Below are 27,262 nucleotides of genomic sequence, written 5' to 3'. Positions count from 1 at the left end.
GAGGGGGGTTGAGCAGTGGGTGAAATGGGTGAAGGGGGTCAACTATAGAATGGATGGTAACTCGACTTTTGGTGGTGATCACTTTATAATGTATACAGATGTCAAATTATGTACATCTGGAACTTGTATAATGTTATATACCAATTTTGCCTCAAAAAAAAAAAAATAAAATAAGAAAAAGAAAAAAGAAGCCTAAAAGACAAATGGAGTTTAAGGGAATCCATAAAGAATACCCATCATTCCCACTTGAATTTGGAACCAATTGAAAAATGGATCAGGGAGGTGGATAGATAGAACAAAAATGTCTGTTGCTCTACTGAAAAAAAGCTGCACTAGGGGATGTAGCTTTAAAGCTTAGAAATACTTCCTAGCACTCCACCCCTGAAATGGACAGACTTACTCACCCTGTCACAGGCTGCCCGCTGGAGCCCCTGCAGGGATCCCCTTGCTGGAGGGCAGGAACTGATCATAACTCATCTTCTCCACAGGCTGGCAGATACCCAATTAGCAGCAACTCAGGCACACAAGCCCTGTCCTTCCTCTAAACCCACCAAATGGACAAGTTACTACTCCCTTGGAGAGAAATCAGTAAGGGAATGGAGAGAGCCAGGAGTGTTGCTTTAATGGAATTTCTTTCTCAAGAAGCCAGAAAGTATTAAAAATATAAGAGAGAAAATATAAGGCATAACAGATTAACTCAGAAAGCTCATCAGCTGACTAATTAGAATGTCATAAAGAAACTCAAAAGATTTGAGGGGAGGAAAATATTAAGAGAAAGTCTCAGTGCTGAAGGACATGAGTTTCCAGAGTGAAAAGGCCCACTAAGAGCTGAGCAGGATTAATTTTTTTTCAAATCCTAAATACCATGGTGATACTTCAGAACACCCAGGGTAAAGGAAAGTATCTGGAGACTTCCATGTAGAAAAAAATACAAAGTGAAATGAAAACAAAAGTCACTTGCCAAAGAATCAGCCAGACATCAGACTTCCCATCTGCACCACTAGATGCCAGAGCCCGTGGAGCAATACTTTCACAGTTTTGAGGGAAAATTATTTTCAATCCAGAATTCTATACCCAGCCAAACTTTTAGTCTAGTAAGAAAGCTGAATAAACACGTTTTAGACACACAAGAGTTCAGACAACATATCCCCCCATGCACCCCGAAGGAGTTACTCAAGAAGTTGCTGCAAAGAGAAGGAATAAACCAAAAAAGAGTGAATGTGGCATCAGCAAGGTAGTGTGTCCAGACTGGGAAGGCATGATGTTGGGTCTCAGCTGTGTAACCAGTCCAGGTTGGAAGATGATGGAAGATTGCAAAGACCCCAGGAAATGAGAGAAGTGGTAGGAAAGATGGAAGGACTGTGAGAGTGCAAAACAAATGAAATTGGTAGCAAGTAAAATGGGAAAACCACAAACTTCACCCCAGCAACATTCTTTGGCACAGAGGCTGTGATACTGGACTAGACATTAGGACCTGCTGTGCTGGCATGGTCCTTGAATGCGTGGTCAACAGTATCACCTAAATGTTGACTGTTTTCAATTTTTAGAATCAACGTCTAGACACATTGTGGGAGACAAGCAGAGTCACAGAACAGGACTTTACTGCTCTCATCTTTGTCCCTATAAAAGGACGGGCAATGCTGATGGAGACTGGGAAGCAGAAGGGGAGGAGGGAAGAGGGACTGCACTATCCTCAGATGAGACAGCACCTTTTGGAACAAGAACAGGTGTAAGTTTGCTCCTTGAAGTTGCCTAGATCACCAGGACTGCGATACAACCATGTTGAGAGGTGAGGTGAGGGAAGTGAGGACTAGGTTAAATTCCCAACCACTGTAAGAAGTCTCTTGGGAAATATACCATGTTAGTCAGTAGGTTCACAGTCACACACGGGGCTGCCACATTCAGTTGTGCCAACACTGCACTGCGCCCCTCCAGAGGGCTCTGTTCACCTCGTGGTTACTGTAGTAGATTTGTTTAGTTATTATGACAATTTTCTGGCAGATGTCTATCAAATGTCTTGAAGATGGGATGCCTGTTTTGATTTCTCCCTAAGTCAGGGGTCCGCTCACAGAGAACTGTTTGTATAAGCATTTAGGTAACCACCAGAAGGCTAAGCACAGAAATCATTTCGAATGACCATCTCTGGGGTTGTGCTGGGCTGTCAGAAAAAGTGGGAGTGAGGAGAAGGGTACAACAGAAGGTTTCTGCTGCTTTACCCCCTGATCTTTCCTGGACTATCTGATATTTTTAAATCATGTGCCCATATTTCTTTAATTAAAAATTCTGAAAGTCATAATTTAAAAGCAAACAAACACAAAAAGCCCAGACGGTCTGGCAGCCCCTGGGATGTCTCCAGGTCCCCTGCTTTGCCTACTCCCTCCTTTACCACACAGGTAAGTCTGCAGCTGCTCTCCTCCTGAGGGCCCTGTGGGGAGCCCACCAGCCCCTCCCCCCTCACCTCACCAGCATGTCCCCTCAGGCAGGCTCCTCCACTGCCACATGATCCTCTAAAAGCACTTGGCTTTTACTCCACCCCCATCTTTGATTCCCTCCAAAATAGCATGAGCACAAATTGTTTCCTGTGGCCGTTTCTTCCCGGAGACTAGAATGCTTTGGAGACAGGTTAGGACACAGATCCTAATTCAATAGTCAGCTCTGCCTGTTCCTAGAAATATAATGCGGCTCTCTGCCACGGGAGTGTCTCACCTGCTCCGGCCCTCGGTGGGCCCCGGGACGCTGGGGCAGTGCTGCTTCTTCCCTCCTCCAGGACACTCCTGGCTTGGACGTGATTTGGGATTCACAGTTCTCCACCGTGGCCTCACATTAGAAGCACCTGAGACCGTTGTAACCTCGAGGCCGGGGGCCCACCCCCCGCCTAGGTTCTGTTTTATTCTGCCCAGGGAGGGGCCAGTCTGGGCGCTGGAAGCCATCCCCAGGTGATTTTAATGCCTAGCCACAATGAGAAGCGCTGCTCTGCTCTCTCCAGATGCCAGGGAGCAATCCCCAGATTCCTGTTGTTTTACTCTGCAGACTTCAGTACAGAGCTTGACCCCCCTTTTTTTAAGTTAAAGTATAATTAACACACAATGTTATATCAGTTTCAAGTGTACAACACATTGATGCAACAATTCTATACATTACTCAATGCTCACTGTTAGTGTGGTCAGCACCTGTCACCATACAACGTTATTACGATATTATTGATTATACTCCCCATGCTATACTTTTCACTTCCATGACTTATAACTGGAAGTTTGTACCTCTTAACCCCCTTTACCTATCAAAGAGTTTGACTCTGTTTTTCCCTCTCTTTCCAGACCATGCAACCCCTCAGACTGCAGCCAGATTGTAAAAGAACATGTGTTCCCTTCTTTCTCTGTGTATGCATCCATATGCAGGCCTTTAAAAAGTGGATCATACCACATATGCAATTATTTCTGCAATTTATTTTTGTCACTTGGCTTCCTTTCATTCTGTAATACTGATCTGCCTCGTTATTCAAAGACCACATAATATTCCATTATTAAGCATATACCATAATTTGCTTAACCATTTTCCTGTTGACGTCATTTGGGCTTTTTTCCTAATATTTTGCTATTGCTGAGTATGCTGCAATGAACATCCATATGGGTATGTATTCTTTAAAGTTTGCGCAAATATTTTCAGAGTGGAATCACGGAGGTCAAAGGATACATAAATTTAAAATTTTGACAGGTGTTGCAAAAATGCTTTCCATTTATGAATTTACTCTTCCACCAACAGTTTGTTAAGGCATTGCCTCCTGGAACTCTTACGAATACCAAATATTACCAAGTTTTGTACTATTTGTTAATCTGATGGGCAAAAAAAGTATTGCCTTCTTTTAGTTTGCATTTCTCTGATACTGGTGAAGTTGAACATCATATGTATTTTTCTTGGGACTTTCTATTTTTTCTGTGGATTGCCTGTCAAATAGATTTTTGATGACTATTAGTTTGGAAGATGCAATATAATACCTCCTACTTAATCTCTCTACCTCCTTTTTCTCCATTATGCAGATAATCTTATCTAGCCAATTCTTAACTTATTCAAAAGAATGGAGGGAAACAGTATGCATAATGCAACATTTGAGAAAAGAACAATGCAAGTTATATAGGATTTTAAATGTTTTTAGAAAGAGTGCAGATCTGGGAATGAGACATTGACTCACCCCCTAGTTCTGCCTCTGTCTATCTGGGTAACTCTGGGGATTTTACTTTCCTCAATGAGCCCTGGTTTTCATAATTATAGAATGGGAATAATAACCTATTTTGCCTAATTGTGGTAATTAGATAAGATAATGTGTGTGAACCACCTGTCACAGATCCTGGCCTATAAAACAGTAGAGGAATAAGTGGCTATTGTTACAGTGTTCTTATAACAACATTTGATTATGGGAATTCTTTTAAACTAGGAAGTTCCTGAACTCACTGAGTTTCTCAGTGCCATTCCTTATTCTTACATCAGCTACTCTATAAATCAGGCCACCTAGGCTTAGCTCCCCTTCCCTCTGCCTCTCTGATTGAGCAGAGTGTTGTCCTCTTCAAAGTTAAGAGTTTGAATTTCAAGTCTGCAAACCCAGAGGTGGAGGTGGCCCCGAACTGTGACTGAGCCCTGAACAGGCTGTGTGTTAAGAGTGGGGCCTGGAGGTGTGAGCAAACCCAGGATCAGAGAAGGTCTCACTTCCCCCCAAGGTTAACTGTCAGATGGAGCCTGTGATTCATACACAGTCAAGAACTGACCATGGTTCCAGTTGAAATACTTTCAGTTGTAAGTAACAGCCCCTGGGGGCACAAGAAGGACAAGAGACAGGGCAGGGCCAAGGTGGGTTCATTAAAGCAGCTCAGCGACATCCTCCACACCCAGTTCTTCCCACCATCTTTCAATACCACCACCACCAGCTTGTTGCTGGTCCTGTGTTAGCTGCATCGTGTCTCAAAGGGACTGCTGCAGAAAACTGCATCTGGAGACAGAGAAAAGCAGCTTCTCCTCCTGTGTCTCTTTTAAAGAGTAAAGAAATCTTTCTCACAAGTCTGCCTACAGATTCCTCCTAACATCATACTGGCCCAAACTGAATCAGTAACAACACAATGAAATTACTATTACTGATTTGGGCCGCTCTGGGTCAGAGAGAGGCCTGGCCAGTTCTCAAGCACATGGCTGCCCAACACTTGAACAAAACTTATGATGGAAGAGGGGAATGTCTATTGCACATGATGATGATGATTAACAGTGTGTACCACTGCTGTGTGTATTTTTAAGGATTCATAAGATGTGTAAAATCCAACTTTCAATTAATATGCAAATGCTTCAGTTAATCATCTAAAATAACAACTTCAAAGTTTGTAACCTGGAAGTTTATCAGTACAAAGGAAGGGCAGTAATAGTTCCTGTCATTTTTAGAGCTAAGAGTGTTATTTATGAGTAAATAACACAGTTTTAAAAGGATTAAGCTTTGAAGAATGAACATTCAATTCCCAAGCACTTGGCACGGAGTGAGTATTATATGGCACTACTGAGATAGTGGGTCTCACGCTTGGACAGGTGAGACCCAATTGGGACAGTCAGGGGCCAAGGTGACCCTCGTAGGGTTGTGTCTGTGGTGGAGGCCTGCTGTCCAGGTCACCCAGTGAACCACATACCAAACACCTGGAATATAGATATGGGGGTAGGGAGGCACATGGTGGGAGTGTAGTTCCAGAAAAGGAGTTCATTCTATGACATCCCTTAAATACCCCCGGATCCCTGTGACCCAGAGGGCCAAACTGATGACACTCCCCCTGCTCACTTCTCTGTCTTTGCCCTTCAAGGCCAGCTCATGCTGAGGAGGACAGGTTTCAAATGTAACAAGGCACGTTGCACCATCAGGGGCAAAGCGGGAAACATGGGATGCTGAGGACCCAACTGGGAAGGGTGTGAGTGAAGTCACAACCATAGAGCCACCATGATGTCTTGGCTCCTTCAGCTCTACAATGCTTTTTTGGGGCTGACTTTCTTGAATGAAGAACCTTTCTGCACACGTGGTTAGAAAAGAAACAATCTGTGAAAGAGGCAAAACCAGGTTGGGCAAAGTTACCCAGGTGAGACCCTGGAGAGGCAGCCTGGAATGCTGTTGTCTGCGTGTGTGTTTGGGGTGGGGAAGGGTCAGCAAGTGTACTGCAGGGAGCTCCCCCTGGGATGTGTGCTGGAGCCACCAACCCACGTCCCACACCCAGACCGATTATACCGGAATCTCGGGAAGTAGGCAGGGCAGGACTGAAACTACCACATCCAAGTTCTTGGAAATATTTCTCTCAGTGTGTTACCCTTAGAATTTTGTTTGTAGTACCACCTTGGATAATGTCATCAAGGGGGTTCACTTCCCCCTCTGCCTATGCCTTCCACCCCGAGATGCTGTCTTGGGGATGCAAATAACAGAGGATGGGAGCCCTCAGTTGGCTGGTTTCTCCCTCTCTGCTCCAAGACTGAGCCAAGGACCAACCACATGGTTTTAGTGAGACCTCTAAGGCTGGTCACCCACACTGCCCTTCTGTGTATCACGTTGTTTTGGGTATCTGATGGGGGAAGCCCCTACTCATCAGTCATGATCTCCCATGAGCAACAAAATGCTCTCTCAATATAATAATAATTTGGAAAAGTGATTGATTGAACAAGAGATTAGTTCTGTAAGGGGGGGAATGACAATGGTTAAAGTAGTGAATCATAAGAAAAAGGGAACACAGGAAAGTTTTTAGTCAGAAAACATACTCTGAGAAAATATTTTGGGGAAATCCATTCATTTGTACATCCAGAGTCTGGGTTTGCACCTGCCATTCCACACCCAGGCCTAGCAATGTGGGCCAGTCATCTTACTTCCCTGATCCCTAGTTTCCTCACTTGTGAAATGGGAACAGTGGTAGCTCAGGATGGCTCTGAGGACCATGGGTGCTCATGACCTTCTTCACTCAGCCAAGCCAAGGAGAGATGTGCCAGGGCCACGTAACACTCACAAAATTGCGTTGGGGCTGGCACAGGTCTGCTGGCTAATCCCAAGACCAAAACAGAAATGTCCCTGGGTGGTTCCAGGGTCCACCAGAGCCCTTCCCTGTCCACAGGCTTACAGCCTATTCATGGAGGCCATCCAGGCCATCCAAGCCAGCTGAGACAGGCTTGTCCCATGTGCCTTTGTTTCCCTTCTACAAAAAAAAAAAAAACAAAAAAAACAAAAAAAACAAAAAAAAACAAACCAAAAAACAAACAAACAAACAAAACAGAGCAAGCTCAGCCCTGTCATCTAAGCTGAAATACTTTGGCCAGACCTGAGTGATACTCTCCCAAATTTAATGGCATTCTCAGGGCTACTGGCTGGATTTCCAGTGTACCCTGGCTCTGTCCTATACCAGCTGTGGAACTTTAGACAGGTGCTTTGATGTCCCTCATATTTGCTCTTCCATCATCTGCAAAATAAATATGGTAGCATGGGATTGTGTGAAGGGTCAGGTCACTGAGATAGAGTGGAGAAAGCATTAGCGCAATGCCTGGAACATGGATAGGACCCTGCAAATGGTAACAGTCACTACTATTGGCTTACTGAAAGAAGCAGGCTTAGCAATTACTGAGTAGTACTATATATTTTTAATATAATAAAGCCATATTTATTTAGAAAGGAACTCTAATTCATTCTCTCGCTTGTCAAACTGGCCCTGTACCCTATAAAATTCAAATTGGTGAGGTTCTTGTTATACCGATAGCCAAATAGGGTTCACAGTCAGGCAAGCCCCCTGCCCCGATTCTCCCCAGTACCCCACCTACCGTAGTCAGGGGGTGTGGCTGAAGCGACCACCATCTCCCAGTCCTGAGCCCCAGGATCCTGTGTCATCAGAGTCACTTCTGCATTGCTCCGAGGTAAGGAGTTTGTAGCTTGTGTCAGGAGCTTGAGTCCCCCTGCACTGAACTTGCCCATCTCTTCCGGCAGGCGGTAAAGCGGTTCTTGAAACAAGAATGCAAGTGTCACGGAGTGAGTGGCTCGTGTACTCTGAGGACGTGCTGGCTGGCCATGGCTGACTTCAGAAAAACGGGCGATTACCTCTGGAGGAAGTACAACGGGGCCATCCAGGTCGTCATGAACCAGGATGGCACTGGTTTCACTGTGGCTAACAAGAGGTTTAAGAAGCCAACAAAAAATGACCTCGTGTATTTTGAGAATTCTCCAGACTATTGTATCAGGGACCGAGATGCAGGTAAGTTCAACGCACATTATTCACGGTACCTAATTCTTTCACAATCAACACTCCACAATTTAAATGCAGTTCTGTATTTCAGCCTGACAGTTCTGTAAGTGCAGCTTGATGCCTTCAGATTCAAAGTTCATGTTCTTATAAGTCATATTTAAAGTGCACAGAGAGCTTTCCTAAGCAGCTGGAGAAATGGGTTGATAATGTGCAGGTTCTGGAGGAATGTGAACCCAAGAAAGTACATGGCAAAGAGTCAAAATATGTAGATTAGCGAGATTCTTCGGCCTTGACAAAACTCTAACTGGTCGACTAACGACCCTGTACAGCAACCCAGCATCTTTCCTGTGATCTGGGAGCCAAGAAGAGTAGAGCTATGTAAGGTACCTTCCCCCTCACAAATACCACCTCTGTGACTCTGGAAGAGGGGTCCAGGGCTTTAAAGTTAGCCTGCTTTGGGGGCACCTGGGTGGCTCAGTCAGTTGATCATCTAACTCTTGATTTTGGCTCAGCCCATGATCTCACGGTCGTGAGATCAAGCCTCGCTTTGAGCTCCACACTGGGTACAAGCCTGCTTAAGATTCTCTCTCCTTTCCCTCTGCCCCTCCACTGCTTGCACTCACATGCTTGAGATCTCTCTCTCTCTCTCTCTGAAAAAAAAAAAATTAAATAAATTAAATAAAGTTAGCCTGTTTTGAAATCTGCCATACTTCTCACTCTCTCGCTCTTTCCAATATGCTGAGAAGTTGCCAAATACTAGAAAGCAAAAATTCATCCCACTGGCCTGGCTGTCAGTGGACAGTGGAAGAGAGCTGTGTAAGAGGCATTTTATTCATTTAAGCCACACTCTTCCCTTGCAGAGGGCACCTTCTCTGTCTTGAACTCATTCAAAGAGCAGCTCCGTCAAACTCAACATAGCTGTTCCCACCATTGTGGTTTTATGCGCCTGCTGGTCTCTGCCATTCACTTCTCCTGGGCAACACTGAGCTCCAGGCTTAGAACAGTCTTTGCAAAGACTCTGATACAAAATAAGAATGAGTACAAGTCTCAGTGGATAGGAGGAGATAGAAGCCCACAGCCAACTCTGGCTCAAGCCAAATTCTCAGACTTAGTAGAAAGCAAGGGAATTCATTATCAGGAAAAACATCCTTGAATTTAAATTCTGAGTTTGTTTTTGAATCCAAAGCAATTGCAAAGGAACCAGTAAAACAGTGTAGATGGCAGCCAGCTCCTAACAGTAGAGTGACCAAGAGGCACAATTACCAGGGAATGTCACAGGAAGTACAGAACTTCTCCTTTGTCACAGGAAGTACAGAACTTCTCCTTTGTCCCTGAGTGGCTGAATTTCTTCCTGGTTTGATGAGCACGTTCTTTACAGCATTTGGGCGGGTTTGTACATGCAGCCTATGGATTAACAAGTACCTAGCACAAGGACCAGATGCTGTGCCCTGCTGCATTCCTGACATGCTTTGGGACCTCTAACAAGTCAGCCTACCTGTCAGGCTAAAGTTTCACCCAAATCATCACAAAACCTATACTTTGATACTGGATTGTCCCAGAGGTCTGGCTCTCCTCTGCCAGTAACTAGCTGTTTAACCTCAGGCTCCTCGGACAGGACATGGGGATGATGACATCTTGATCACTTTAGGAATTACAATGGATTGACTCCTGTGTGCCAGGTACTGGGCTAAGATCATTGCACACATGGTCTTATTTAATCCTTAGAGCCGCCCTATGACATCAGTGCATTGGAACCAGTTACTGAGAAAAAAAAAAAAAAGAGGGTGGCTCCTGGTTGATCAACACTAACCAAGAACCAAATTCACATCTTAGCTTTTGAAATCAGATAAGCAGCCTTGAATATCATTGTCCCAATTGTACTGACGAGAAAAGTGAATGACTAGCTCAAGATCTCACTGGTCTTGGAGGGGATGGATGTCTGGCTGTCTGACCCCATGGCCTGTACACCTGACCCTGACATCACAACTCGTCACTAACTATCTCTATAAAGGTGCTACAAAGCAGAACCCTCATTTCAAATGTATGAAGACCTGCTTCCCCAAGAAATCTTTTCTGGGTTTTTGGATTGAAGTAGTTTGCACAGTGAAGCAAACGGTTATTATGCTTGATGACCACTTAACTGTCTCATGCATATTATGAAATAAAGACCTTACTTTGTCTTCCCCACAGAGGAGATTCCGAATCTATTCCCTGATGCCTCTGCAGAATACTGTTATTCTTCCACACTTTGCTTTTTCTGCTCCCAGTATTAGAACACTATTGTTTCTTGATCCTAAAATAGCAAACTCATCTGTAGTATCTGCCATTCACTAGCACTTGACCTGCATTCTATCATTGATTCTCACAAAGAATCTATAAGTGGGTATGTTATTATCCCATTTTATAGGAGAAAAAACTGAAGCTCTGACAGACAGGTTATGGAATTTGCTCAAAAACTCTTGGTTGGTCAAGAAGCAGAGCAGGGGCTTGAATCAGAGTCTATCCATCCTTTTAACCATTTCACTCTGCCTCCAGATGCATCAGCCACAAGGCAGCCCATGGCAGGTGCTGACTTTCTAAGGGAAGTTTTATAATTTACTCACTCTCAATTTATTTCTATTCTATTTTAGGCTCATTTGAGCTTATCTCATTTTTATCTTAAAAAGTTGTGAATTTGGTTCTTGTTGGTGTTGATTAACCAGGAGTCACCCTAGTTGTTGTTGTTGTTGTTGTTCTTCTTCTTCTTCTTCTTCTTCGTCTTCTTCTTCTTCTTCTTAAGTAGCCAGTTTCAATGTATCAGATTGGATCAGATTTCCATTAAGATCCCTAGATTTGGGGCATCTGGGTGGCTCAGTCAGTTAAGTGTCCAACTCTTGGTTTTGGTTCAGGTCATGATCTCCCAGTTGGTGAGATCAAGCCCTGCATTGGGCTCTGTGCTGACAGCATGAAGCCTGCTTGGGATTCTGTCTCTGCCTCTCTCTCTGCCCCTCCCCCACATGCATTCTCTCTCTCTCTCTCTCTCTCTCTCTCTCTCAAAATATATAAAATAAACTTCAAAAAAGCTTTCAAATATTCTTTCCTTTGAAAAAAGAAAGATTCCTTGAGCTATACTTGATGCCCTTTTATAACTGAACCTAAGAAAATGCCAAAGTTATCCATATAAACTTTGCCATATTTCTTTTTAATTCTGTTGACCATCAGGTGGCTGTTTTAATAAAAAGACCATTCTGGTGTTGGCCATCACGTAGACAAAAGTTCTGACTGAAAGAGTATAGTTTTCATTGTTCATACTTGAATTCACATATGAATAGCCACCTGTATGAGATGCAGATTTTCCCTGAGAAAGTCTGCTTCAACTCACACAGCTGCTGGGAGTCTTGTCCTTGCCTGTGTAACCTATGGCTTTCTAAAAATTAAGCTTTATCCTGGCCATTTTCTCCTAGAAACTCACATAGTATACACTCTAGAAAATCAGTCAAAACAGTTGTCAAAGTGTGTGGTTCAGAATCGTTCTGGAACAGCCTCTAACCTCTGCCCACAGAGGCAGGGAGATGTGATAGAGCTGAGACCTACTAGAAGGGGGAGATTCCTGCCTGTACCTCACAGTGGCATTCCTTCTCTGAGCTGTGCTCCCTTGTCTTGAAAGGAAGGTGTTGGGGGTTACGGGCTAACATCCTGTCAGTCTATATTAAAGAAGCCCCCAGAATGTGCCACATTGCTGAGTGAGCACATCACTAAGGGACTCTCTTCCCTTCGCTAGAATCATTCCACCTAAGAAAGAGCCTGTTTTCTGGTAAATGGAACTCCCACATGTTTGAAATGGGTTTCCTTTACATGTATCCAGGCTCTCAAATACGTCAGAATTTGCAGTAAAATTTAAAGCAAATAATTTTTTTCATTTCTCTATTAAGATTAGCATTAACCTTTCCCTAGCTTACATCTCATACCACTCAGTCTGCTTTGTTGTAGCCATATTGTTTTATTTTGCTTTTTTAAAATATCATACACATTTAATATTTAACTTATTGGGCACCTTCCACTTCTCAGCACTGGAAAACCCATGGTGGTGAGCACACTGAATATTGCCAAGTAATAGATGCCTGTAACTGACTGACTTCACTCCTGCCAACCAGCGCCTGCTTCCTGTTCAGATCAACTCATGTGACTGACATGAGCCACTTCTTCTGTCAGTTTGGTTTTGTGGAATGGATGAAGTCTATAGGCACTATTTTCCAAAGTGAGGGTCTCTTCAGAAAACTATTAAATCGGAATCTCAGGGGACTGCTGCTGAGATTCTATATGCATTTCAAATTAAGCACATTAAAATGGGAAGTCCATGTTTTAGGCGGTCCATGATTCCTTATTTTTTCATAAGTATGAGGTAAGAAGAAATCCCGGGAGACATTATATTCTTTGGAATACCTACTCTCTTACAAAGGAAAAAAAATTCCTTATTTAAGGAGCTCTAGATAAGTGTCATACAAAAATATCTCCGGCCTGGGCTTGCCCAGTACAAGAGGGTATTTGTTCTTCCCATGGAGGCCCTGCATTTTCAGGAAACTTCTTTCACTGTAAGTAAGCACATTAAAATGATTTCAGCCATCTAAGCTTTCATAGAAATTAGCTGGACAGAAATGATCAAGTAGGCCCTTTAGTGAAGTCCTAAAAGAATGATACCAAGCCTAGTGAATTTTGATGAGAAATGCAGAAAGTGAGTCAAGACCCCGGGGTACTCCTGGGTGAGGACAGACCCAGACCCCAGGGGGAGAAGGGTGATGGGAACATGAGTTCCTATGAGAGTCAGGCCTATGCTACACACCTTCTGGGCATTTTCTCTGAATCTTCAGAGCAGTTACCCCAATTTATGGAGAAGGGAATGAAGGCTCAGAAAAGCTACTTAACTTGCCCAAGACTGTGTGAACTGTAAGCAGTAAAGAAAACAAAATAAATAAAAATCAAAAGTCCATACTTTTCTCATTATATCTACACTTTACCTCCTGAAATTTGGGGACGAGACGTAGCAGAGAAGGGAGACCTGTGTACTAAAGAGGCAGTGTGAGGAAACCTAATGGGACAAGGGGCCATTGTAGAGAGGTAGACAGGGGTCAGACTGAAGCTTCCCTTGTGTTTGGCTCAGGTTGCCTCGAGGTCCCTTCCAATCACAAGCCCTTCAAGTTTCCAAGAGTGTTAAATATCCTTAATTGTTCCCCCCCAAAATGATAAGCTCAAAAACCGATTAAGGAAGATATTCTTAGGACAACAACAACAAAAGACATTTTCCCCTAGCCTTCAGTTGAACAAAGGGAGCGCTCTGATGTTTGACTGGAAAGACTGCTCAGATTCCAGGAGTACGTACAACGGCGTGATATGGTGCATATGACATTATGCAGGCCACGTTGGAGGTGAGATCTAGGAAGCGGGGCTTTTGGGGATGGCTGTTCTAGCGGTTGTGTGGTTATCTGCTCTGGTTATTGCCCCAGGCGTCTGCAAATCAAAGGAGTCCTCAAGTTAGAGATAGTCCATCTCTGAGGAATGCCGTTGTCCTCTCCAGAGAAGCGGTTGCACCTAATCACAGGCCACTTTCACCCCTTATGACGTAAAAACCCTGACCTGGGCCAGAGGTCACCCTGAGGTCTCCTGTCCAACTGTAGGAAACAAGCAACCCTCCACCTCTCCTCAAGTTCAAAAAACAGAGTTCAACAGTTGTATAACCTGTTGTCCACGGAAAGCCCGATAGATGGCTGACAGCTGCAAGCCTGGAGTGGTGCAAATGCTAAGGTATCACTGTTTTTTTCTGCACAAATCATATTTGGCAAACAGCTTGGAACCCTTGGGAACACAATCCCAACCACGGTTTACAGAGATTCACCGATCCAGACATGCCCTGTGGTGGGGCCTGGTTTGCTGAACCTCTGAGATTGTGACCTGACTGAAAACAAGGGAACAGCGTGTCAGCCGGTAGGAATGCATGGACCTTAGTTTGATATTAAATGCGCAATTCCTACAGGACCTCCTAGGTCCCTCATTGCTTCATGGATCAAATATGTATTGAGCCCCTTCTGTACGCCAGACACTATGATAAGCCTTTGGAATGCGAAGACGAGGAAGCCAGACTCGGTGCTTGGCCTCACAGGCCTTCACAGGCCCCCTGGTCTCTGTAGATGAGCCAGGTGGTGGGCACGCAATAGGACGCAGGCCAGGTATGGGGGTCCTCAAGCCCGGACAGGAAGGTAGCGCTTTCTTGGTTTCTGTCCACACTCCGTTGCTGTATTACTAGGACTTACTGTACATTTGTAATTTGGAAAATTAAAGAATAGGTTATTTAGCCCTTTCAGCAGTGAGATTTCATTTAGAAATTCATGAATTGATATCTGAAAAGTGCTAAGACAACTAAACCAGGAGAGAATGAAATGAACAATGTATTGGTGAGGCTTGTGAGTCACCATGTTCATAGGCAATTGTTGATTATGTTGTATGATTAATATTAATTACCATCCAGAGGACCATCCTTTCAAATTCTTAGTGGCATGTAACACAATTAGCCTGCCCCCCCTTCCTGAAACACAGTCTCCCGATTTTCCTCCTGCCCCAAGAGCTGGTGTCCCCAATTTCAGTTGCTAGTGTCTCTTCTACTTGTAAATTTGGAAGGATTTTGGAAGGAGATCTTCAGGACCCAGGCAGGCCCTCTTCACTTCTCCATCTGCACTTTGTCCCTGAGCGGCCTCCTCTTTTACGATGGCTTTAACTGCATCTCAGGCCTCATCTGGGTCCTACCCCCTGCTCGACAGCACCTCTCAGGTTGCCCACATTGCTAGCAACCTGATTCTATTAAGTGAACGCTTGATTTTTCCCACTCCCAAAACCTATTTTCCTCAAGCTTCCTCTTCTCAGAAAATAGCAGAGCCATCTACTCCATTGGTCAAGCCATAAACCTGCAAGTCATTTGCTACCCTACTTTCTCACTTGCATAGTGGCCCATCACCAGGTCCTCCTCAAATGTATCGAGGATCTATCTCAGAAAGCCTTGTTCCTTCTTTTAAAAAAATTTTAACGTTTATTTATTTATTTTGAGAGAGAAAGAGCGAGTGGGGGAGGGGGAGAGAGAGAGAGGGAGAGAATACCAAGCAGATTCCACACTGTCAGCATGGAGCCTGATGTGGGGCTCGAACCCACGAACTGCAAGATCATGACCTGAGCTGAAACCAAGAGTTGGACACTTAGCTGACTGAGTCACCCAGGTGCCCCAGCAAGCCTTGTTCCTTGACTCATAGCATATACCAGGAGTTTTAGTTAATTTATTTAAATATTTGTTTGCTATCTGTCTGTCCCACTGGACTCTGATTCCATGATGGCAGGAACTATGTTCACCACTGGACCCTCAGCACACAGCATATAAACATGTGTTGAACTGAATTGAATGGCAAGTTATAAACAACTTAAAATATGCTCATCATGAGCTGAAATGAAGTCTTAGTTATGTTGGTGCAGCGTCATAGCTTAAATGACAGGTAAGTACTAAGCATTATAATCACCCATCACTGATTATAACACATGGCCTATGAAAATTCCCACTTAAACTGAACTGTTAAATGGAATTTTTCTCCTCATGTTCAAGTGCATTAGGGCACCATTTACAGAGCTCAAAATGTTGGTTGCCCATTTCCCTGGTGACATAAAAGTCTCAAATGCAGCAGTAGCCTGTATCGATTGCTTTTAGTTGCCACCAAATACTCTGTGTGGGGCCTTTTTCATTTACTACTATCAGTGGGATTACTCGTTAGTTTATCTGATTTAGTTGTTAATGTAAGCAAAAATACTTTTTACATCCAATATTTACTTTATGTTACAGGCATGATCTGTAAATCTGCATTACCGTTCAGAATATAGATGTGCTAGAATTATTAAACTTTTAGGATGCACTGAAAACGGGCCCGTATGTGAATTAACTGACAGTGGCAATCAGATTGAATTTGTGAAAACTGAAAAACAAAGCAGCAAACTTTTTTCAGAAAAAAAGAAAATTTCAGAAAAAAAAACCCACAAAAAATTTCATTTTCTATTTTGAAGTCTTCGACATAATTTGCACTAACAAAACATTTGTCAAATAGATGTCCTTTTTTGTAATAGAACAAAAATCATTGCCAATTACCATGTTAATATGCTACAAACAAAAGAGTGATGTTAAAGTATTTTCAAATAATATATTTGCTTCCGTCATGTAAGCTTTCCCCATGACACCTATTTTGTACTGGTGTGATCAATCCGTTCTTTAAATCTATGAAAATCCCATATTTCTAAGGAAAAATCCTGGCATTACACATCAGCACACTTTCGTGCCACCTGCTGCCATTTTTACTGATTACTGACTGGGTAGCCGTGGGCAAATTAACTTCTTCAAGTTTCCTAAGATATGCAGGTCACCCAGAAACTCCCAAGGGTCCTATGATTCCATAAATGAATGAGTGAATTATTAATTAATTTCACTCTAAGTTTGCAGTAACAGAACTTGAACTTGATGCCACAGATTCCCTTAGGTTGTCATTTCGAATCTGTGAGATCTTTTAAAACGTTGTGATATTTTTTTGCATGTTTTCTCTATATGCCAAGTGAGAACATGAGAGTGGAAAGCAGGCTGTTAGCTAGCTTACTCTTCCCATAGTGCCGGAGGGCTTGGTGACTGCTCCCTGGAGAAGTGTGCCCTCCTTCAGCAAGGAAAAGCTGATCTTAATTTCTAAGAAATTGTTTTTAATTTAATATTTAATGAATTGGGAATCTGTATGTGGATGGCTGAGTATTATGCCGTGTATAGAAGAAATATAAGATCTAACCTCTGTCCTGGGGGAGACAAGATGCATGAGAAATCATCAAATATTTCAAAACAGCATATGAGCCCTATTGTGTGACATGCAATATAAGGGCTTCAGAAGGGGGCCAGGAAGGAGGGAGCAGAAGCAGGGAGAACTCTGTGGAAGGTGCTGAAGTAGGCTTGAATCTCGAAGGATGGGAGGACCTCCCATCTAATGGAGTGAGGACAGGCCTGGACAGCAGATGAGAGTACCTCCTGTGAGGAAACAGTCTACACAGCTGTGACATCAGAAAGTCACTTCAATGGGACAGTGAGGAGGTGGCCTGATTATCAGGGGTCCAGGTAGGGGGCGGTGGGAAATAAACTTGGGTAGACTAGGTAGTGCCAGACATAGAAAGCCTTGAAGAGTCTGACCTTAACTTGAATTCCATGATAGGATTTGCTAATTTCACGGAACATGCTTTTTTTGCGCCAGTTAACCTTTTCCTGCTTATTATACAAACGTTAAATAAAATCATCTGAGATAAGTGGAGATATTGTCTTTCCTAGTTTTAGTTTTGCAATTTTTACTGTGCGAGGGGCAAGCCGTGCATGTAGATGAATGTGCGGTCTCTAACATTTGCTCTAACATTCTTCTCTTCCCTCGATAAATCTGTGTCATTAATGACAACATGTAAGTCAACCAGAGGAGAAACAGCCGATTGGATGACGGGCTTAAGTGAATCTTGCTTTATGTCCTAATGGTCAACATATGGGCTTCTGTCAGCCTGGAGTGGCAGGAATTTCCAAAGACACAGGCCCATCCACAGAGAAAGAGCGCTCGAGAAAGCGCTCTTTCTCCAGGTCCCAGAGGTGCAGGTCTGGGAACTATTAGCAAAAGCTCTGCGTCCTCCTCTGCTGTCAGGAAGATGCATGTCGGTGGAGACAGAAATGTTTTTGCACTGGGAACCCTGACTCCATTATTAATTTTATAGCTCTAGGGATGGGATGCTCGATTCTGTAATGTTCCCCTCGCATTGCCCCACTAAAAGTGAGTTCTCTGGTCCCAAACTTACGTGATTTAGAAACTCTGATTCTTTATCATCCTTTTCCCCCAATACATATGTGAGCTCTGTGCAGGGTGAGGACAATAGCAGGGAGGAGAAAGGCTGGAACTCCCACCTTCCCATGGCATAGACGTTACAGACTGCCCGGATCTTATGGACACTGAGTCTAGGCAGATGATCTAACAGTGTGGGTGAAGGTGGCGGAAGAAGGTTGGGCTCGCTGAGCCTGAGTCTGCCATACTGTCTGGGAACTAGGATCTGTACCCAGGTGGGCCATACATCTGAGCACATTTCACAAACTTAGACCTAAGGGAGTCAGGGAAAAAAGCTTCCCACCTGCAACTTATCTTAAGGAAACTGAGGAAATCAAAGTGCAATAAGAGATAACACTACAAAGCAATATGAATGATTTTTAAAATAAATGTGAAGCATCTAAATATGTATTTATCCTCTTAACATATCAATTCGGGAAACTAATGATGGAGCCATTACTCAAAAGAGTTTTTAAAATTTCCTTTGAAGTATTTGTAGAGCCAGCCATACATACTTTTGTACGTGCTGTATGATGCAAACATTTGACCTATAAAGATCAATTTGGCTTTTGGAAATGTCTCAGTGAATCTTAGAGTAAAGTCAGGGGAGAGTTATGTGAGTGATCAGGCTAAGATATGCCATTTGAGGTGAGATGCAAATTGGTGCTATTGGCCTACCTTAACCAGTAAAAGTTCTACATAGCAAGAGTTGTTCTCAGTGTTTGCAGCCACGGCCCCATCAGTGACATATATTAAAGCCACCTTAAGGACACATACATGTTTTGGAGATGTGCATGTTGGCATTGCAAAGAAATCAGTCTCATCTCTCAAAAAGGTGACAGGAATTCCACAGGAATATCAGTGCAGGAAAAACGCAGTGTCAGCTGCTAACCCCGTGTTAATTAACTAGCCGTTTTCATTCTCGTGTAACTGTAGGAGTCTTAATTGTCTACGGCATATCACACGCTGGAGAAGAAGTCCCTTCCCAAAAGGTTACCTGTCAGGACCTTTGCAAGTCCTTCATTTGATAAAATAATGAAGGTAGAGAGCAGGAAGGGTGCTAACACTCTGCTCTTGCACTTCTGCCCGGGAGCCTGCTTCCTGGGATCTGGCGGGGCTCGGGGATGGAGCTCTCTGCCAGATGTCACTGTCTCTGCCAGTTAAGAGCTCAAGCTCTGGAGTCACACAAGCCTGGCTTCAAATCCTGACCTGCCACCTGATAGCTGTGTGACCACGGGCCAATTACTTACCCTTCTCCTTTTCCTCATTTCCAAAATGGTGACAACAGTACCTACTTTATAAGCTTATAAGAATTAAATGAGATAATACGGGCAAAATGCTTATCACGGGGACTAGCCCATGTCAGTGCTCCATAAGTATTGGCTCCAATTATGAACAAAAAGAAGAGAAAGAAGATGAAAAAGAAGGCAGAAGGGAAGGGCGAAAGAAGAAGAATGAGGAGAAGAGAGGAAAAAGGAAAGGATGCATGGGCTTCAGGCTTACAGGTGTAGCTGACTTTCTTAACCCAGGGGTTCCTGTTGTGGCCCAGGCAGGGATAAGTGACTCATTAGTTAATGGACTGGTATATTGTTTGCAGAAAAAAACGGTCTAAAAGTGTGTATCTCAAATATTTAGAACTAAACAAGCAGGAAGATTATTAAACTCGGAGGGTCTCTTTCATAAAGAGCACACACGTTTACAGCCTTGATTTTTGTCTTTTACGGTAAGAATAATGGTGATCTGTTTTGGAAAAGATAATGGGAGGTCCCTAAGACAGTACAGCCCTATTGCTATCAATAATAACGGGGCTTTGTTATAATTCCAATAAGAGAAAGCAATGCCAGCAAATTTTGTATAGATTCTGCAGTCTAGAAATGTGCTTTTCAGAAAAGGGCTTTGATGACATGGCTCTATATTCTGCTCAAATGACAGCAAGTGTCAAAATTGCCCTCCTGCCCTACAGTCCGTCATTAAGTCTAACTAGATCCAAACCCCAAAGTGGGGCCAATTTGTGGTCCATCATCCTGCAGCTTCGTCCTCTCCCCAGACGACAGAGCCTGCCCTGTACCTCTCAGCTGGCACATTCCTGGGGGCCACGGGTACCTTGCAGGGGCCATCACTCCTCCAGGCTGTGGCCTCACCACTGTTCTCACATCAGTGGCTCTCAACCTTCAAAAACCCCTCTCATCTTCCTTCTTCTGGGCCCTCATTACACCCTGTTTGGGCGACCAGTGGTATTAATTCAGATTCATGGTGTTTTCCAGCATTCTGTAACTGAACACTGAACTACTGAGATCTCAATGCCAGGTCTTTGTTTCCTTTACTGAAACCACTTGTGAGTCAAGCTCTTGTCAGTGGCCATCACTTTGACTGCTTCTCCCAGAGTTTTCATGGTGTTGGAGTCCCTTCACTGAGCAATCCTTCTGTTCAGACAGGGTCAGGTTCAGTTTTGTGCATCCGGGGGACCATCACTGAAGCTGAGTCAGATCACAGCTCAAGACCTCCTTAGGCTTCAGCCCACTGGGAAAATGTCACCAAGTTCGATGTCAGTAAAAAGCCCTCAGTCTGATTCAGGACTGAGACACTTCACCTCCCTGTCCTAGCACCCCACCCCCACCCCCGTACCTCAAAGCATCAAGCGGGGAGAGAAAATTCCAGTTGCATGAATTCCTATTTTGATGACAGCATGTTGGCGGAAGCAAAGAATGCTTATTGGTGTGCAGGGCTTACCGACAAAACACAAAAAGGTGAAAGAAACTTCAGAGTCGCCTCTGGGAGTGGGGCAAGTGAGAGGGCTCCGCACACCCACTGGGGGTCTCATTTACACCATGGCTTCAGCTGCCACCTCTGAGGTAAAGACTTCCTAGTCTGAATGTCCATCCTGACCTCTCTGCGGAGTCCCGGAGGGTATTTCCATTGAACATTTCTACCTGGATGGCCCACTGTCACCCCAAACTCGATGTGTTGAAAACAAAACTCCGTATCTTGGCTCAAAGCCTGCCCCTCCCCAGGTGCTCCCACCCCAGGGAAGGTCAGCAGCATAAAACCAGTCACTCAAGCCAGAAGCCTGGGAATACTGCTGACCCTCATCCTCCGTATGTCCTGTCAGTCCTGCCTCCTTGATATCCCCCCGAGCCCATAACCTCTTCCACCCCTCCCCACCCCTGCCACTGTCCTTGTCCGGCCACCTTGTGCCCTGACCAGGGCACTTCACTGCTCTCTAACTTGGCTCCTTGACTTCACCCCGGCCCCCCAGCACCCACAGTGAGCCTTCTGAAACATAAATCCACCATGTCCCCCTATTGTGTAAAAACTCTATCACATTCCGCTGCCCTTACGTTAAAAGTTTTAACACCTTGGGGCACCTAGGTGGCTCAGTCAGTTAAGCGTCCGATTTCAGCTCAGGTCATAATCTCACCGTGAGTTCAAGCCCTGCCTTGGACTCTGTGCTGACAGCTCAGAGCCTGGAGCCTGCTTCAGATTCTGTGTCTCCCTCTCTCTGCCCCTCCCCCACTCACGCTTTGTCTCTCTCTCTCTCTCTCAACAGTAAATAAACATTAATTTTTTTTTTTTTTAAGTTTTAACACCTTAGGGCGCCTGGGTGCCTCAGTCAGCTAAGCATCCAACTCTCAATTTCAGCTCAGGTCATGATCTCAGAGTCATGAGATCAAAGCCTGCATAGGGCTCTGCACTGAGTGTGGATCCCTGCTTGGGATTCTCTCTCTCCCTCTGCCCCTCCCCCGCTCACATGCACATGCACTCACGCTCTCTCTCTTTCTCTCTCTCTCCCCATGACACAAGGCCTTCCATGTCTCGGCTTCTACCTGCCCCTGCAGCCTCACCTCTTGCCACTCTCCCCTTGGAATGCTGAGTTCCAGCCACGTTAAACACCTTTCAGAGCTTTGCTGGGTTTCCTGGTTTTGCATAGGTGGCCTCCTCCCTCTTCTTCTTGTTACTGGAACATAAAACACATACAGAAAAGCACACATGTCACGTGTACAGCTCAGGGAATTGTCTTAAATGAACATAGCCATATAATCTAAGCCCAGAGTAAGACCTGAAGAAGACTGATATTCTAGAAGCCTCCTTCACGCCCCTTTTCACTATTCCCCAAGGAAAAGTACCACCCTGGCTTCTAATAGCATAGACTGGTTCTTCCCACTTTGTGCTTGACATAAACAAAAACCTACCAAATTGGGTCAGCTGTCTACTACTGCATAACAAACCCACAAGCTTCACGGCCTAAAATAACCTTAAAGTCCCACCTTGGGCCTCATCGCTCCTTGCAGCCATGCTCTTCTGTCTGCTTTGTCACCAAGCTTCTTGAAAACTCCCCACCCCACACTCGGTGTCCGTCTGCCCATTCACTCCACGATCCACCGCTCCATCGTGTCATTCTGCTGAAGCGTCTCTCAGCAGAGGACCCCAGTTATCTCCTTCATGCTGAGCCAAATGAACAACTGTCAGTCTTTTCCAACGTGACCTCCTCCCAACTCGGTGAGTCACCAAGTCCTAGTGATTCTCCCTCTTTAACCCATCTCACATTTGTCCTACCTCTGTCCCCGGTCATTATCTCCTGCCTGGACTAATCCCACTGCATGAAGGATACCTCCCCACTCCAAGAAGCTGTTTCAGACTTCTCATTCCCACATGTTTTCTGTGGATTAAAAATCTGGACAGACTCACCACTCACCATGGAATAAAACCCACACCGCTGCCAGACAGGAAGGCTCTAAACCTGTGCCCCAACTCCATTTCCACGCTCTTTGCCTAACTCACACATGTGCCGAAGCCGTGCTGGCTCTGCACGGGCTCGTGAGTGTGCCGCAGAGGCTGCTGGGAGGCTCTCTCCTACCTGGAATGCCTTCTGTCCCATGTTCCCTCCAGAGCTTCTACTTATCCTCCTCTACATCCTATCTCTGATGCCACCTCTTAAAACTGTGCTGTTAACAGCTCCTTTTCTGATCCTGTGTGCTATTGATATTAATAGCAATAATTATCATTATGACATGTTTGGCTCACTCCCTCTAGAACATAAGCTCCTCAGGGCAGGATCTTCATTTTGTTCCCTGATAGATCCAAGCTCCCACAGCTGTGCCTAGCACAAGGTAGACACTCCGCAAACACTTGCCAAGTGAGTAGAAGATTAGCATTAATTGAGCACTTATTATGCCAGGTGCTTTCATGCATGATCTCATTCCCTCCTGACCACAGCCCTATGAGGAAGGAACTGTCTTTATTCCAGTTTTTCAAGGAAAGAAACGGAAGCTTGATAAGATTGCATAACTTGCCCAAGGCCACCCAGCTGATAGATGCCAAAGCTGGAACTTAAACTCTGATATGTCCCAGCTCTAAATAACCTCATTCTACCATCCTGAGCTTTGTTTACAGTGGTGCCTTGCACAAAACCCTACTGTGGGTTTTTTGTTTTTTTGTTTTTTTGTTTTTTTTACTGCAACTCTTCAGCAAATGGAATATTTGAAGTAGTGGAGCGATCTCTTTACATATTTATCTCTTCATTATATTAGGAATTCCCAGAATATAGGAATAGGAAGTGAATTCTAATTATTTTATTTCCCCACCACCACCACCCAAAACTCTACACAGCCCACACAGTGTCTTACACGTCTGTGTTCATTAAATGTTTGCTGAATTAAATGACGGGTGTGCTGCAAAGCAGGACTTGGCAGTGAGTCCCTTCTGCACAGGCAGTGGTTTTGAGCACTGTCCTGAATCCAGCCCCAGCTGCCGCCTCTTCTAACTCTGTGCTTCTTCAGCACGATAGAGGCTCACGGCCATCCTTGGCTGACCCCATCTTCCACCCTGACCCCGGCCCTTTGCCATCCTTCCTGTCATCATGAAATCCCCTGCCTGTCTTCCTGCTGTCAGAGGCGTGATCACGTACAGCAAGTTGTGCCCACCCCTCTCCTCTGCTCGACCCCACGCCCTGCCTGGACCTGGCTGCTTCCCGGGTCGTTCGTGACAGGCAGGGCAACATGACATTTCTGTAGATATTTGGAGCACAGCTTGGACTGTGATAAACAGAGAGAGAGTCATGAGACACTGCAAGAATTATGAAGTGGGAGGAATTCCATGTTAAATGATGGAGGAACTGAAAATGAATGAAGTCACTGTCTTTCATTCCAATGTACTTTTTTTTTTAATGAAGAGTTTAGCTTCTCTAGGTTTGTCAATTGTTTAGGATTGTTGATTGCAAGCAACAGAAATTGGAGTGGTTTAAGCGGAAAGGGGAAGTTTATTAAAAGAATGCAGAATCTCTAGGAACCCAGAGGTTAGAACGCAGCCAGGCTTCAGGGACAAATGGAAGCACCTCTGGAAAAATAGTCCAGGATCTGGGTAGCATCCGCTTTCCACGTCTTGTCTTGCTGTCTGTACATCTGCCTCTTTCTTATCTCTCTGTAGACCTCCACTGGTCCACACGCTTCATCATAGTACATGGCTGCCAATGGCTACTGAGTCCGTATTAGGCAAGACTGCCTGCCTATCTCCAACAAACCTGCAAATCCCTGGGGAAACCTAACAGATTTCCCCAGCACAAGTCAGGTCCCCAGCTCTGGTCTGATCACCTGCCACCAGCTGAGCTGGGTCGTGTTGTTCAACATGGCTGCCAAGTGCCCATTTCTGTGCCCGAGAAAGAAGCAGAAAGGATCATCATAGGTGGAGCAAACTACACAAATGTCCACTGCACTTTGTTCTGCTCTATTGTCCAATAATGCTCTTGTAAAAGACTTCTGGGTGCTTCTCCAGGAATAGAACAGATTAAGAGGCTTTCTATCTTTAAGAGTCTTTTTCAGAAACAAATTCATAAAGATGAATTGCCATTTAGGAAACCTCACCCTAATTAACTAAGACAACAACATTCCACTGGTAATTCCTAACAGGTCTTTATGCTAGTTTTATTCACTGAAGGCTTAGAATCCTGGCTTCAACAAGAAGCCTCACACACATCTAGATGGCCCCCTGGATGGCAGCGCAAACGGTAAACCAGACCAGGTGTTGCTCCCTCCTCAAGGTCTTATACAAATGATGCCCACACCTCCCCTTCAGCAACGAGCATTCTCTTCTCTTTCTAAAAAGGCAGTGTGGTCAGGCCTGGGTAGGCCGAATCCTCTCCCTTTGAGGGTTCCACGCCCTGACAAATGTGGAGAGCACTAACCTGGGTCACTGCTTCCTTGATGTGGTTTGAGGTCAGGAGAGAGGGAGATATACTAGATCCTTCTTTCCATCTGATCTGGCCTTGCCCATGCAGTGACCCATCAATCCTAGTCTGGGTAAAGAGAAACTGAAAGGTTTATCCAGCTCAGAAGTGGGATCACTAGAGTTAAAGTTGCCCAAGGTAGGTCCAAAGTTTTGTGTCCATCTTTCCTGCACTTGGTCCTCTGTGCTCCACTACACATGCCGCAGCTGGCCCCTGGGGAGGACAGATGCTGCCTGGGCCATAGAACAGGTGGTACACAGCCCCAGGTTGGGGTTGGGGGGTGCAGGGCCCGCTCCCGGAGGGTGGATTCTCCTCCTCCCGAGGCATATTGTATTCTGCCCACAGCTTTGCGGTGACACCTCCCTCACTTGTCTTCCAGGCTCTCTGGGTACAGCAGGCCGTGTATGCAACCTGACTTCCCGGGGCATGGACAGCTGTGAGGTCATGTGCTGCGGGAGAGGCTATGACACCTCCCACGTCACCCGGATGACCAAGTGCGAGTGTAAGTTCCACTGGTGCTGTGCCGTGCGCTGTCAGGACTGTCTGGAGGCCCTGGACGTGCACACATGCAAGGCCCCTAAAAGCGTTGACTGGGCGGCTCCCACATGACCCCAGAGGAGGTTGCCATCACCTTCTCTCCTGCAAGGACTCCATTGGATCTGCAAGGACACTGGGCCTTTGGGTTTTCTCGGGGAGATATTTCCTAAGGCATGTGACTTTGCCTCAACAGAAGTCCTTCCTCTCCCACCCAGGTGGCCCCAGAACTGGGGCCACATGTTGCACACAAAGCATGCCTTATTCCCTCCGCCTTCGAGCATTCTGGGCCGCATCTCTTCCTGGTCAGGACAGACTGCTAGGAGGGGAGGGGCCGGCCACATCACTGTCTCCACCCACCTAGACGTTTCCTCTTTCTAGAGCGGCTGGCCAGAGGGGAAAAGAGTGTCCCAAAGGAGCTTTCTCTGTGTCTCCCAATAAATGATCATAGTTCAGAAATCCCATACTTCTCTCAGGAGGGTAAAGACAGCAGGACCAACTGCCACCGAATTAACTGTAAATCCTGAAAAGACCAAGCAAGGCTTTTGCCTGATCAAGTGATTTTCGCAGCCACCACGTCCAGGGGTAATTGGTAACTGCCTGGAGAAAGATGGCTTTCAAAGAACTTCAGGTTTAAAATGCATATTTTTCAAAGCACTTATTGCTATATTAAAATTTGACGTAACAAGACGGGACTGTTGTCCTTTGGTACAGTTTTGGAATCTTTACAATAGCAAGAGCCTCAGAAAGTCATTGCTTTGCATTGACTTAATATAAAGCAACTTTATATATAAAGTCCCCTTAATATAAAGCAACTTTAGGGATCTCACTTAAGATCTGAAGGGAATTTAAAAGAAAGATTGATGATCTGGCAGTATTCTGACCTATTGGGGGAGGATGGAGGAGAATAACAGTGAGTAAAATATCAGAAAATGTGTCTGTACAGATAAGGAGAAAAAGGGGAATAAAATTTCTATCTGGTATGATGCATGTGACCCATGGAATTTTGTAGTTGAAATGGCCTTCAGAATGATAACTTTTGGGACGGCAAGACTAGGGAACCAACATGCTGACAGAGAGGTTTCCAGAGGTAAGTCACGCCTACACGGCCTGCACCGTGAGCAGATGCCCAAAAGAGGTCTGCCATTTGTGCCAAGGAGCATCAGCATATACCCATCACCCTCCAAGCACATTTTAAAGACCTGCCATATTTAATTGTGTTCATCTGAGGCTGACAAGATGTCAAGATATCATAGCCTCAAGCAAATGACACATAGCCTTGCTTATAAGGTTGGTAACCCTAGTATATTATATGGCAAACAAATCGTAATTTAGAGACTCTATTTAAGGGACCCAGCTGTAATTATGGGAACATCAGTGTGCAGATTGTGGCCAGC

General features: G+C 44.9%; 1 protein-coding gene across 1 annotated transcript in view; it reads left to right on the top strand.

Moving 5' to 3' along the window:
- The window catches only part of WNT2 (Wnt family member 2), a 44,606-nt gene extending 17,759 nt beyond the window's left edge, over positions 1-26,847 (top strand). Inside the window, exons 4-5 of the mRNA XM_047097162.1 lie at positions 7,973-8,237; positions 25,711-26,847. Coding sequence (XP_046953118.1) covers positions 7,973-8,237; positions 25,711-25,940 — 495 coding nt within the window. The 3' untranslated portion in view covers positions 25,941-26,847. The remainder of the gene's footprint in view (positions 1-7,972; positions 8,238-25,710) is intronic.
- The last annotated feature ends 415 nt before the right edge of the window (positions 26,848-27,262 follow it).

This window comes from Lynx rufus, unplaced genomic scaffold (assembly GCF_022079265.1).
Source record: "Lynx rufus isolate CCGP_SWC_20201006 ecotype Redwood Valley unplaced genomic scaffold, mLynRuf1.p SCAF_4, whole genome shotgun sequence".
NCBI classification, from domain to species: Eukaryota; Metazoa; Chordata; class Mammalia; order Carnivora; family Felidae; genus Lynx; species Lynx rufus.
The sequence above is the reverse complement of the archived record's forward strand: the minus strand, read 5'-3'. Positions and strand labels throughout refer to the sequence as shown.